This window comes from Carassius carassius, chromosome 47 (assembly GCF_963082965.1).
Source record: "Carassius carassius chromosome 47, fCarCar2.1, whole genome shotgun sequence".
NCBI lineage: Eukaryota > Metazoa > Chordata > Actinopteri > Cypriniformes > Cyprinidae > Carassius > Carassius carassius.
In genome coordinates this window covers 5,200,642-5,214,482 of record NC_081801.1, presented here as the reverse complement: position 1 = coordinate 5,214,482, position 13,841 = coordinate 5,200,642, and the positions used below count along the sequence as shown (strand labels likewise).

Genomic DNA, 13,841 nt, shown 5'->3' with positions numbered 1-13,841 from the left:
TTACGCAGACTCTAGAATTTACACTAGCATATATCATTACTTTACCATTGCAAAACTCTTGGTAGGTGTGTGTTTTTTAAAAGATACACATCACTGCGACCCTAAACTGGATTTTTACTTTCAGAACCTGTCTGTTGAGCTCTGTTTCTCCTGTCTGTCACCATCTTTCTCCCTGCACGTATCTCGTATCTGGTTGTGTTGATTATCATTTCTCCATCCGTCATCCTCCACCTCTGCACAGTGTGCATCCTGTGCTTCATTCAATGCCAGTTTTGGCTGATGTCCGTTCAGCACGTGAGCGCTTGTCTTCAGTGCTGGCTCACAGTCTCTCGGTCGTAAACGGAGGTCTTGTCCCCTCTCTGGATCCCGTGTGTGGGTCATCAAACAGCTTCCATTGATGTCGTGGGTTATGAATTGTTGGCCTGTTTGAATGTCTATCCCTGGCTGTGATTTTTGTCAGGCCTGACAGTTTCTTGTGATGTTGGTATCAATGTGGGTTTGCAGCTCTCGAGGATCTCCGCTCTCAAAAGAGGGGGCAGTATGTGAATGCGTGTGTGTGTGTTTGTCTGAGTGAGAGTGAGTGAATAAATGAGGTCTGTTCTGCATGCTAGTGGAAGGTCTCCCACGCTGAACTGAGGAATCGTCATATCTTTCTGTTCCTTCCTGCCATCACATTATCCGTTTCAGCTGTTGATGTATCAGTGGTGTATCAGGTCTGGTGGTTTCGTCTGATCTTAATGTCTCTCTTTCTCTCTGAATCTCCGCAGCCTGGGTGGGAGGAACGAGTGCATGCAGACGGAAGAACCTTTTACATCGACCATAGTAAGGACACTCATTAATTGACAGAATAAGCAGAAAAAATCTAAACCTTTAAAGTGACTTTTACTCAAGTGATATCATTACCTCAAGTTGTTCCAAACCTGCATGAATTTCTTTCTTCTGTTGAACACAAAAGAAGATATTTTGAAGAATGTTGGTAATCAACAGATGACGGTCCCCATTGACTTTCATAGTGTGATGGGGGGGGGGGCACTTTGGAAGTCAATGTTGGTTACCAACATTCTTCAAAATATCTTCTTTTGTGTTCAACAGAAGAAAGAAATTCACACAGGTTTCATTTTTGGGCGAAATAATCACTTTAAGTTATTAAAAATATTTTATTTAACACACACAAATTTTTATAGTCTAAAATTACTTTTAATTTTCCTTTCCAAAGTATTTTAAATATTTTATACTTTTGACAACAATTAATTTTAACAGAGAATTAAAATACTATATATATATGTATAGAAGATATGTTTAACACAACACTTAAAATAACTTTTTTCTATTTGAACACATTTTGAAATATATTTATAAGAAAACAAATTAATAATTTCATTCGGTTTTATATGGTCAGAAATTAAAATTCTTTTATGTTATAGCAATAAAACTTCTCTCTTTTTTTTATTTAATTTTGAATGTCTTTGCATCACTGTAAACATACTGTAATACTGGGTAGAGAATACTGGACAGATGTTTTTATTCAATTTTGGAGTTTGAAAATGTTTATGCTGCTTTAAAATGAGATGGAATCCAGCATAGTTTTGCTGTCTTCTCTTGGGAACTATAATCCAGCTGCCTTCTGTTTTACACAAACAGTAATTCAGGTTCCATTCACAGATATGCTCTCAAGTTCCTATTTGTTGTTTTGTCTCAGTAACTTTATTATGTGCTGTGTGATCAATATCTATGGTAATACAAGTTGTGAGCTCATTTTACTGAAGCATCATTAAACTGGGACATGCCCTCAGTGTCCATCACAACACAGGGGTGTTTAACCACTGCTGAGTCTGCCATGGTCGATATACACCTGTTTTGTTTGTCAGCTTCACACATTCACAAATGACCTCGAGTGTTTGCCAGGTCCAGTGGTGTGTGCACTGATTTATGTTGTACCACCACATTGAAGGTTTGTTAAATGAAACATTTTCTTTAAAAAGTGTAGCTAGTTTTGTGTCAATTGAATCTGTTTCAAATAGCAATGAAAACATGAGGCTTATAAAATTCCTCTTCTCTCCTTCAGACACCAAAAAAACCCAGTGGGAAGACCCTCGCCTCCAGAGTCCTGCCATAACTGGACCTGTGAGTGTACTTTTATCCTCTGTCACAATCTTTCTATTATTCTGTCTCTGCTCTCCTATAACACTTGTGGCTTTTTGTTATTAAAAAAATAATACAAAATTCATAGAGAATACAAGGAGATTTGTCAGGAGTAGAAAAAAAAAAGAATTAACCATTAAAATGCAAAATGACACATTTTTAATGTCTAATTTTTAGTTTTGATTTGTTTTACTATTAGTATTATTATTAATAGTAGTAATAATAAATAATTCAAAATTTTCACAATGAAACATTTTTATTGCATTACGATTACATTTTTTATAGGATTATTATTATTTTTTTATTGATTTAAATTAGAGGTATTATAACATAAAAATACTTGTTTTTACAGTAGATTAAAATAAAAAAAGCTATGTCACAATGAAAAATAGAGGCCTTTTTAAAAACATAACAAAGTTATATATACACACATATGTGTGTGTGTGTTGATGTTCTTTTGAAAACATTTCTAATTATTTCTAAACTCATGTTTGCCTTCTTGATTGTCCATTGGTACAAGTCCCCCTAACTGATCGAGTTTTAGTTTTATTGTATTCAGTTTTTAATTTATTTGTCTTGTCTTAGGCGGTGCCATATTCCAGAGAATTCAAGCAGAAGTATGACTACTTCAGAAAGAAGTTAAAGAAGCCGGTAAGAAACGAAGCGTTTTCAGAGACATTACAGTGAGCTCTTTCCTGTCACATACTGTATTCCTAGACACTCTAATTTATTCCGTGTGAAATCCTTGTTGAAGAGAGCGCTTTTCTTTTTTTTTTTTTTTTTTCCTGTTGGGTGTTAAATTGTTCTTCACATGACAGAAACGCATTAGTTTACAGTGCTGTCGTCTACAGCCTTCATATTAAGTTGAAATGTAGCTAGTCGTGAGCTTCAGGTTATTATTTTGTGATTTTAATCATCCAAATATGAATTCCAGGATGCATCTGTACGTTCCTTAAATCTCTCTCTCCCCACAGGCAGATATTCCGAACCGTTTTGAAATGAAGCTGCACAGGAATAACATCTTGGAGGAGTCGTACAGACGCATCATGTCCCTGAAGAAACCCGACAATCTGAAGGCCCGTCTGTGGATCGAGTTTGAATCAGAGAAAGGCCTGGACTATGGGGGCGTGGCCAGAGAATGGTTCTTCCTGCTCTCCAAGGAGATGTTTAACCCTTATTATGGGCTGTTTGAGTACTCGGCCACGTAAGTGTCCATGTGTTTGTGCACTAGTTTTGTGTTTTGTCAAGTTTGATCATCTTTGGCAGATTTGCTCAAACTGGCATGTAATCTTGAACTACCCTTCTCCACTTCTCGCCTCTTATCCATATCCCCTTTTAGTGTGCATTAGCTGTGAGCAGCCATCTTTTTTTTTGTATTGCTTCACATATTGTAATTTTTTTATAATCTGTTTATTTATTTTTTTATCGGTCTATCTGCCTGACAATATTTTAGATTCTTTTTGTATATCTTTATCTATGTCCACATGTCTGTCTTCCTGTCTATGTATATGTGTCTGCCAGTCTATTTGTCTATATACTTACATGTCTCTCTCTCTCTCTCTCTCTCTCTCTCTCTATATATATATATATATATATATATAGACTCATTAGACACACATTCGTTTAACGTCTCCCTTCTGTCTGTCTACAGAGATAACTACACCCTTCAGATCAATTCAAACTCTGGCCTCTGTAATGAGGATCACCTCTCATACTTCAAGTTCATCGGTCGGGTGGCAGGCATGGCTGTTTATCACGGAAAGCTGTTAGATGGTACATAAGCCTGTTATTTGAGAGCTGATCAGAAGCTTTTTCATGTGACACTTTCTCTATTTTATGGTTCATAATGGTTTGGTTGGATTGATTTGACTTGTAGTTGCTTTTCCCTGTTACAAACAGAAATGCATTCTTGTTTTGCAGGTTTCTTCATCAGACCGTTCTATAAAATGATGCTGGGCAAACAGATCACACTGAATGATATGGAGTCAGTGGTGCGTTACACACACACACACACACACCAGTTTTAAGATATAACTCAGAAACCTCATAAAACTGAATTCTCATTGAAATCTGTTGTTTAAACAGTGATTTGAAGTTAGTGTGACATGTTTTGCATTTCTGTCCATCATGTAGGACAGTGAATACTACAACTCTCTCAAGTGGATTCTGGAAAACGACCCCACAGAACTGGACTTGCGGTTCGCAATTGATGAGGACAACTTTGGACAGGTAAAACCATTATGTGTCTAAATGTATGTTTTTGTAAAAGTGGGAGTCATTTAAAATGAGAAAATTTAATTGTAAAATGTTTTATATTTCTAGACATATCAGGTGGATTTAAAGCCAAGCGGATCAGAGATGGTTATAACCAATGACAACAAAAAAGAATACATCGAGTGAGTTGCTCTCTTGCTCTATTTGTAAATTACTACATACAGCATCTTATACTAAAAAAAACTTTTCTTTCCTTCCTTTATATATATATATATATATATATATATACACATATATATATACATATATATATACATATATATATACATATATATATATATATATATATATATATATATATATATATATATATATATTATTTTTTTTTTTTATTTTTTTTTTTCACAGCCTGGTGATTCAGTGGCGGTTTGTGAACCGGGTCCAGAAACAGATGAATGCCTTTTTGGAGGTACATGATCAAATCCCCCACACGATAACAAGTTATTTGTAGTTCCAGCTATTGCCACTAGGCGGTAGCAGAAGTTAATTCCTTACAATTACATGCCAAACATGCTTTATTTACATGCAACGGTTTAATCATGTTTCACATATCTCTTTCACAGGGCTTCACCGAACTCATTACTATCGACTTGATAAAGATTTTTGATGAAAACGAACTGGAGGTAACAACTTACCACAAACTATTTCTCTGTGTCTGTCGTTTTCATGGAGACCGAATCATCCATGTCCAAGACTTTCGTAGAATTATAAAAAAATAATAATAATAATTTCTGTATTTGGTTGAATGAATTGGCTCTTCTCACATGAGCACAGAGCAATGCATTTCTGTTCAGGTTGTTGTTTGCATTATCGATGGAAAGCCACACTTAAACCGATCATTGTGGCAAATAATAATAAACTGATAAAAACAGACTGCTGTACTATTTATACTGCAATGTATCATCTGATTTTTACGGTGTGAAGTGGTTTTTGTACTAATATCTGATTAATTGTTTATCAATTATCTTATTTCTTGTTCCAAAGCTGCTCATGTGTGGTCTGGGTGACGTGGATGTCAATGACTGGAGGCAGCACACCGTCTATAAGAATGGCTTCTGTCCTAATCACCCTGTAATCCAGTGGTTCTGGAAGGTATGGAGAAGCATGTAGCCTGTGTGTTTTGTGTGCAACAAGTTTGGACACATCTACTCATTCATTATTATTGCTTTGTTTTTTTTGTTTTTTTTTGTCTGAACTATGAAATAATAATAATGAACTAATGAAATAAAAGTCGTTTGATAATAACTTCAGTATTGCATCCTGGGATGATCTCCTCAAACTAATGAATTTCATTAAAAAAAAAATAGCTTTGCAAAGACATTTTTATTTAGTCATGAAAGCATATTTTCTTTCAAATTAATTTCAGGAATTTAAACAAACCTTTAGATCAAAAGATTTTAAAGACCATTAGAAACCAATTGAGTCAAGTGTGTCCAAACTTTTGTATGCATGAGTGTGTCTGACCCCATGCCAAGTGCACTGTGGGCAGTTACCGATCAAAGTCTGTTTGATGTGAGGCTCATCGAGTGTTTACTCTGATGAAAGAGTCACGGAGTGCATTATGAACTTCTTATCAGCAGTCTGGAACCAGACTTGCTCATTCTACACATACACACACACACACACACACACACACAAACATACATGCAGATTTACTGTCCAATGCATATATGCAGCAGATGTGTTATATGTGACCCAGGACCACAAAACCAGTCGTAAAGGTCAATTTCTGAAATTGAGATTTATACATCATCTGAAAGCTGAATAAAGCTTTCCATTGATGTATGGTTTGTTAGGACAGGACAATATTTGGCAGAGATACAACTATTTGAAAATCTGGAATCTGAGGGTGCAAAAAAAATCAAAATATTGAGAAAATCACCTTTAAAGTTGTGCGGATGAAGTTCTAAGCAGTGCATATTACGAATCAAAAATTTATTTTTTTATATATTTACAGTAGGCAATCTTCATCTTTATCTTCATGGAACATGATCTTTACTTAATATCCTAATGATTTTTGGCATAGAAGAAAAATCTATCATTTTCACCCATACAATGTATTTTTGGCTATTGCTACAAATACACCCCAGCAACTTAATTTCTTCTAAATCTGTCAGATCAGAGCTGCACATCCAAGGATGTTTGTAACGTCTAGAGCGCCCATTCATAAAAAAATTTTAACCGCAGTTACTGAGCTGGCAAACTCATTTTTGAATAACAGTCCATGGAGAAAGATTTTTTTTTTTTACCTCCCACAGAATGGTGTAGTTAGGGCATCTGCTAGCAGGGTCTTACTGGCCAAACTTTGACCCCTGGCTCCAACATGTTGAGCCGCAGCCCAGCTTGTGGCATTTTCCCATAAATTCATGTGCTTTCACAAATGTTTCTGTGAATAAATTTAGGGGAAAAAAGCCAGACACTAAAAAAAGTCATACAGAATTCAACATAATTTTTAATACAGTTAGATATAGAATATGAATCATTTTTACCAGTCAAGCAACCACGTCTTAATGCAGTCTACTTGAACATTAAGTGGAGTTTTTCTACTGATGCTTATTTGAATGTAAGGGTATTTACTTTGAGGGAAAAACTACCTTAAAAACTACCTTGTTCCCTTACATGGTTGTTTTGAGAACTCTCTTCTTTGCTGCTAGTATAAACAAATGAAAGTTATTGGTATTAACTATGTCTCTCTCCATCTCTGCTCAGGCCGTGTTGTTAATGGATGCCGAAAAGCGGATCCGACTTTTGCAGTTTGTCACTGGAACATCCAGAGTGCCAATGAACGGCTTTGCTGAACTCTACGGTAAATTAATGCTCTACTGTGCCACATATAATACAAATATTATACGATATAATACAATACATACTAGGGCTGTCACTTTTGTGAAAAAATCTTTTTCGATTTTTAAGACATAAGTGTTCATTGAATCGATTTTCCATGTCTAAAAAAAAAGACGTTTCCTTTTTCAATGTCAAATAACGCATGAACGTAAAGAGAGCGCTGGAAACACACAAGTCAGTAATATTTCTTATTTATTGGCATGAAGTTTCGTGCAGAATAACAAATAGCAACAGGAGTGCAACATTCTCGAAAAAATATATATGCAGAGGGGACGGCTGCCATAACAAAAGAAAAACATCACTGCAGGCTTCAACCTGGCTTCATTTATGATTTAGGCAAATCTAAAATCTCCAAGATTATTTTAAATAATGATTCAATCCATTTCAAACAACTGTTCAAAAAAATGAAACTTTAAATGGACTTGAGAACAGGCCATGTGTGTTTTTTATTGAACGTAACCGACACTTATGCTAGGCGGCACTAGGCAGGCATAATGAAAGGCTAGGGCCATTACAAATTTATTGGACAGGAAAACAAGTCGATCAACATTTTCGGGGTCCAGAGCAGAGTGTTTTTTATTCACTATATGTCCAGCTGTTGAGAAGACGCGCTCCGACCGCAATGATGTCCCAGGGACACTCAGTAACAGCTGCGCAAGGTGGGGGTATTACTGCCAATTTTCCACCACAAAAGCCGGTCGCTGTCAGCTTGCAATGGTCCTTTTCATAACTCAGAATCTCCTGTAACTAGATGCTCTATAGACGCTCTATTCGCGTTTGGTGTGAGCGCAGCATAAGGTTGCTTTCTACGTCACTGGGTCTTATAGGAGCGTAAAATTGCTGGTATTTTCTGTCTAGCTTTCGCAAGGCATACTGCACTTTCGGAATTCTTTATTTTCTTTTTCTGCTTGTTTGTGAGTTTTGTTAGATCTATATTTTTTAGTTGTTTAATTATTTTAATTAATAGTTTACATTTTTGGTTAAAATCGATTCCCTATTTTCATTTGCGAAACTTTTTTTGGTTGGTCCGATCGATTGTGCAATCAATTTTCGAACTAAAAGTGACAGCCCTAATACATACATTTGTGTTATTTTGTAAATGTACGTATGTTTGGTGTTGCAGTAGAATTGTACTATCATTTCTCTTGACGATTTAACGTGTTGAATGAATTGGCTCCATTCCTAATTGGTCCTTGACGAGTCACGTGATCTTTTGCAGGCTCCAATGGGCCGCAGTTGTTTACTATCGAGCAGTGGGGGACACCTGACAAACTCCCTCGTGCTCACACCTGGTAAGAACTTAAGGGATTTGACCGCTTATTTACTCAGACACATCTATATATGTGACCCTGGACCACAAAACCAGTCTTAAGTCGCTTGGGTATATTTCTAGCAATAGCCAAAAAACCATGAATACACACACGGAGCAGTGGGCAGCCATTTATGCTGCGGCGCCCGGGGAGCAGTTGGTGGTTTGGTGCCTTGCTCAAAAGTTGTGGTATTGCCGGCCCGAGATTCGAACCCACAACCCTAGGGGTTAAACTCTCTAACCACTAGGCCACAACTTCCCGATTAGGATATTAAGTAAAGATCATGTTCCATGAAGATATTTTGTAAATTTCCTACCGTAAATATATCAAAACTTGATATTTGATTAGTAATATGCACTGCTAAGAACTTCATTTGGACAACTTTAAAGGCGATTTTCTCAGTATTTAGATTTTTTTTTCAGCCTCAGATTCCAGATTTTAAAATAGTTATATCCTAGCGAAATCCATCCTAACACACAATAGATCATTGGAAAGCTTATTTATTCAGCTTTCTGATGATGTGCAAATCTCAAGTTCAAAAAATTGACCCGTATGGGTGGTTTTGTGGTCCTGGGTCACATATGTTCCCTTCATCTCCAGGAGAAGGGATTATTTTATTTTATTTTATTTTATTTTACTTAAGTATTGTGGGACAATACCAAAATACACCAAATACCAAAAAATGTTGGGAATATTTGGAAAAGACATCACTCTCTTCTAATTTAAAAACAATAGTTTTTGCATCTAATTGACCTCAATGATAATGTTTTCTCTCAATGCAGCTTTAATCGTCTGGACCTCCCGATGTACGAGTCGTTTGAAGACCTGCGAGAGAAGCTTCTGATGGCGGTGGAAAACGCTCAAGGCTTCGAGGGCGTCGACTAAAGAAATCCCTCTACATCCACACGATCTCCTAATGCAACCGATGAGCAAAGACATGTACAACACTCACACACTCACGTCTATATTTACATATACACACTCTCGAGTTGCCATTGTACAGCCGGATCCCAGCGGTTGCAGGTGTGTGATGTCAGCACAGTATATGCATGTGATCTGTCTTGCTGGAACAGCATTGGCAGTGAACCCGTTTGAATGCCAAACAACCCTCCAGTATCCCACAAATCATGCTCTCTCCTAACACGTTTAATTTTAAAATACCAACTCTGAAGCCGTGGTAACTTTTATACTGATGGTGAATAAGGAATGTCAGTATTGGGGTGTGGCTTCAGAGTGGGGGTAGCCTTAATACAGCATTAAAAAAAATTCCCATTTTTGTATTAATTTCACAAACATAATATAAGTTCAGTGGAGAGGCAACAATTAACTCTCTTATCAGGTCTTACTTACACCAGATAACCTTAGGAATCACAGCCAGGATGAAGGGTGCATCCTCTTCCTCCCTTATCCCGCAAGTATGCCAAGTTCCCCCTTCCTTCCTTCCTTCCTTCCTTTCTTCCTTTCTTCCTTCCTTCCTTCCTTTCGTCGAGGATTATTTTTTTATCTAGAAACGGGAATTGTTTTTAATAGTTTATTATTATCGCTGTTATTATGATACTGTTATCATTCTTACAGAAGAAACAGATATTTGTACCAACAATGTGGTTTACTATTTTAAACAATGTTATCGGAAATGCATCAGTGGCCTGGCTTTATTCAATTCAACATCCATATCATTGTGGGTAAAAACAAAAACAAAACAAAAAAACAATAAAAAAATAAAATAAATGATTGAAACGATTATTGTATGATTGACACGATTATTGTATTGCTATGAAAACTGGCATGAACATGTATCTTGTGTTTTGATATGATTACGTAGTAATTATAAAGCTATTCTCCGTCTGGGTTGAGAGCAAAGATTGAAAAGTCAACATGCATTGGACATGTAAATAAGTTAGTCTGAGAGGGTTTTCCTTCAATTGTAATAAGTATTGTTTTTATCTGTATTATGATTATACCTGTTCATAATGCTGTAAATGAGTTTGTTTGGGGGAAAGACGTGATTGGACTTTTACTGTACATGTTAAATCTGTTTGAAGTATATTAAAGAGCGACAGAGTGAAGCTGTCTTGAAAGCGCTGTGATTCAACACTGCAAGTCTTGTAGACTTTCAGGATGTAAACTTTCTTTCTTTCGGTCTTAATTTCTTTGTCTTGTTTCTTCTAACACCACTGTACCTAAAAGGGCACTTTATTGATCACACGCTAGGGTCATGTCACCTGTTTGTTTGTTTTAGTTTTTTTGTGAACTTGAATCTGATTATCTGTTGTGTTCTTTTAAAAGCGCTCAGTTCCTTGGTGCAATATCTCCTGTTTATAATCGGCTTGCTGCTAACATATCATATCACAGCTCGGCCCTACAGCTGATCTGGAGTCAGTCTGGTTGTTCAGTGTGAATCTGGATCAGCTCTGTAGGAACGAGCTCCGCCTGGACTAAGACTTCAAACTGGTTGTTTCTGTTCTCTTTTCCAGTCTTTTATCTGTACCTTTTATCGCCTCCCCACTCATACTTTTCGGGCCGGCGTGGCTCACTAGGTTTGTGATAATATTATGATTATTGTAATTGTTATAAATGACCCTTCCCCTTTTGTAGGGACAGTTCTTTTTTTATTGATGAGGAACATTTACTGTCTGGTTCCTGCTCACCACAAGACCTTGCGATTCGTATAACTTCATTCAAAATAAACTGATAAATGGAATTTAGTTGTGCTGTCGTAATACTGGTTTATCCAAAGAGTCTTGAAATGTTTGGCTAGTTGACACTAGAAACACTTCATTATCTTACACAAGCATAAATTACAGAATATCAACTAAATAAAGCTTAAAAACTAGATCAGATGGGTTTGGATTTATTGATTTTAAGATAAACACATTCATGGTAATTCTACTTCTGTAACGGTTGGCAAACGGGTTTGTAAATAGATGTCTGTTCTAGGTTTCAGTTTAAGCTGAAGGTTGAGATAAAGTGTGTTCGGTCATTTACTGGATTGTCCGAAGTCGAGGAAAAAGCAAACAAGAGGACAGATAATTTTCCTTTATTGTGGGGGGTTTTGTTTTTACAGATATGCAGTTTTACATGTTCTGTTGATTTGAACTATTTCAACGCTGCAGGCACAGCTAACCAGGTGAAATCTGGCAACCATCTTTGTAATCTAGTTCAAGGCTGTGTCGATTTATCTACAATGTTGATTTTTTTTTAATGCTTTTATATGCTTAAACATTGCAAGTCTAAATCATCTCTAAAATCTTCAAAGAATAGTCAAAGAGACTGATTTTATCTCTCTCGGTGTCTGTGTGTGTGTGTGTGTGTATATATATATATATATATATATATATATATATATATATATATATATATATATATATATATATATATATATATATATATATATATATATATATATATATATATATATATATATATATATATATATATATATAATGCATACATACATACACATATATATATATATATATATATATATATATATATATACATACACAAACACACATATCACATACGTATATTTGGAGGGTGGGGTTTGGACATGATTCTTTAATGAATAATGAATAGAAAGTTATTTAAAATAAACCAATTTTACTATTTATTGTTATTGTCAATTTATTGTGTCCTTGCTGAATGTTTTTATTTATTTATTTTGGATTCACAGCATCATTTTGAATTTTAAACTTTGGGGGGGGGGGGGGGCAGAAAGCACTTTATGTGTGATCTGTTTTTATGTAATGTATATTTTTATGTAAGTTATAAATAATTTTATTATGCAACCATATTATCATTTTTTCCTTTTTTTCAAGCCAAAATAGGTTTTAAAATGTTACTTTATATTATACATTTGTTGTTGCAGCTCGCGATAGTAAGAGCATATTATTTAACATGTTAATTAAAATGTTCTTCTATAATTCACTAAACAAAACTATGATTAAAATGCATTATAATTTTTATACCCTACTGGCATTTCAAAAACCTATATATTAGTTTCCCGGACAGTTGATGCAGCACAATTTGACTGTCAAATCACGTTCATTTTTACATGAATGTTGCTAAACACATGGTATGAGGCTCTGCTGAGCGGTGAAGGAAACTCCGTTCATTCACACGTGCAGTCGGACAGCTATCAGATCCAAGGACAAGCAAATAAAAGTGGCCTGTACACTTTATCAAGTGCTCTCTTTCTGCAATCACAAACAACATCACATCAGAGCCCGGGACACACAGAATGAGCTTCACCACTAACTGGTAGTATGTTTGTCAACACTTCTTGGATATGATTATATTAGCGATTTCTGGAACTGAATGGAATAAGTTTTAGGGACCTAGAGATGCTTCTGAAATAACCATTTTTTTTTATCTATAGTGTAGCCATATTAAATATTTTAATCACTGATTATATGTTTAAAGAGGCGTTTCGGGTGGTCTGACCCTTATTTATATCTCACACGTGTCTTAAATGATTATTTTCATGGTTTTAGGTTTTATAGGTTAATTAAAACTGTTAGTGTGTTTTAAGAGGAAATGGTCTTTTTTTTTCTTTTTGAAGCACTCCCAGGTTTTGGGTTAGTGACCTCGTCCCCACATCATGCTGGATCAATACTTCTCAAAGCTTATCACAAAACTGTTTGACTAAACCCCCTGGAGGTACATATATGGAGGTTAAAGGAGAGTAGAATGAGCAGTCATGACATAGACCGGACTTGTTTCTCATTTTCTTGCAGACTTGATCACTGGGAGAGACGACGTGTGTGTGTGTGTTAGTGTTTTATAAAGTGTCTTTTTCAGTGCTCTCACTATTCTTACAGCACGAAGGCTCATGTGGATCAACCATCTTTACTGAACAGAGTCTGTGGTAAGTTAACATGTCCACAAAAAGACTTGAGAATGGATATATTGTCCAAAAAATAGTTTTTTTTTTAGTTGTTCTGACGCTTCAAAAAGTTAAGCCTAACCTTCCTTTAGGTGCCTGATCAAAAAGTACCACATTAATATATTATACTAATATATTTACATACCACATGACATTGCAGTCATATACTTGTACGTGACATTAAAATCCCATACTGAAATGTTTATCTGATTTGACGTACAGTATATAGTTGTGTTTTTGGTTACTTTTTATTTTCACTAAAATATGTTTGAGCTCAATAACGGGAGGACCCTCTGTTGAAGATTCCTGATCGAAGGCATAACTGATCATTCAGAAGAGACCATCTGCACGGTTCCCATCACTATCCACTCCACTGACAGACGTGT

General features: G+C 35.8%; 1 protein-coding gene across 1 annotated transcript in view; it reads left to right on the top strand.

The window, feature by feature from the left end:
- Window positions 1–10,018, top strand: part of LOC132130286 (E3 ubiquitin-protein ligase NEDD4-like) — a 74,970-nt gene extending 64,952 nt beyond the window's left edge. The window contains exons 17-30 of the mRNA XM_059541979.1: window positions 768–822; window positions 2,066–2,124; window positions 2,728–2,793; window positions 3,117–3,346; window positions 3,794–3,915; window positions 4,063–4,133; window positions 4,276–4,371; window positions 4,465–4,538; window positions 4,765–4,825; window positions 4,980–5,039; window positions 5,401–5,508; window positions 7,126–7,222; window positions 8,480–8,552; window positions 9,353–10,018. Of these exons, the coding sequence (XP_059397962.1) occupies window positions 768–822; window positions 2,066–2,124; window positions 2,728–2,793; window positions 3,117–3,346; window positions 3,794–3,915; window positions 4,063–4,133; window positions 4,276–4,371; window positions 4,465–4,538; window positions 4,765–4,825; window positions 4,980–5,039; window positions 5,401–5,508; window positions 7,126–7,222; window positions 8,480–8,552; window positions 9,353–9,455 (1,275 nt within the window). The 3' untranslated portion in view covers window positions 9,456–10,018. The remainder of the gene's footprint in view (window positions 1–767; window positions 823–2,065; window positions 2,125–2,727; window positions 2,794–3,116; window positions 3,347–3,793; window positions 3,916–4,062; window positions 4,134–4,275; window positions 4,372–4,464; window positions 4,539–4,764; window positions 4,826–4,979; window positions 5,040–5,400; window positions 5,509–7,125; window positions 7,223–8,479; window positions 8,553–9,352) is intronic.
- The last annotated feature ends 3,823 nt before the right edge of the window (window positions 10,019–13,841 follow it).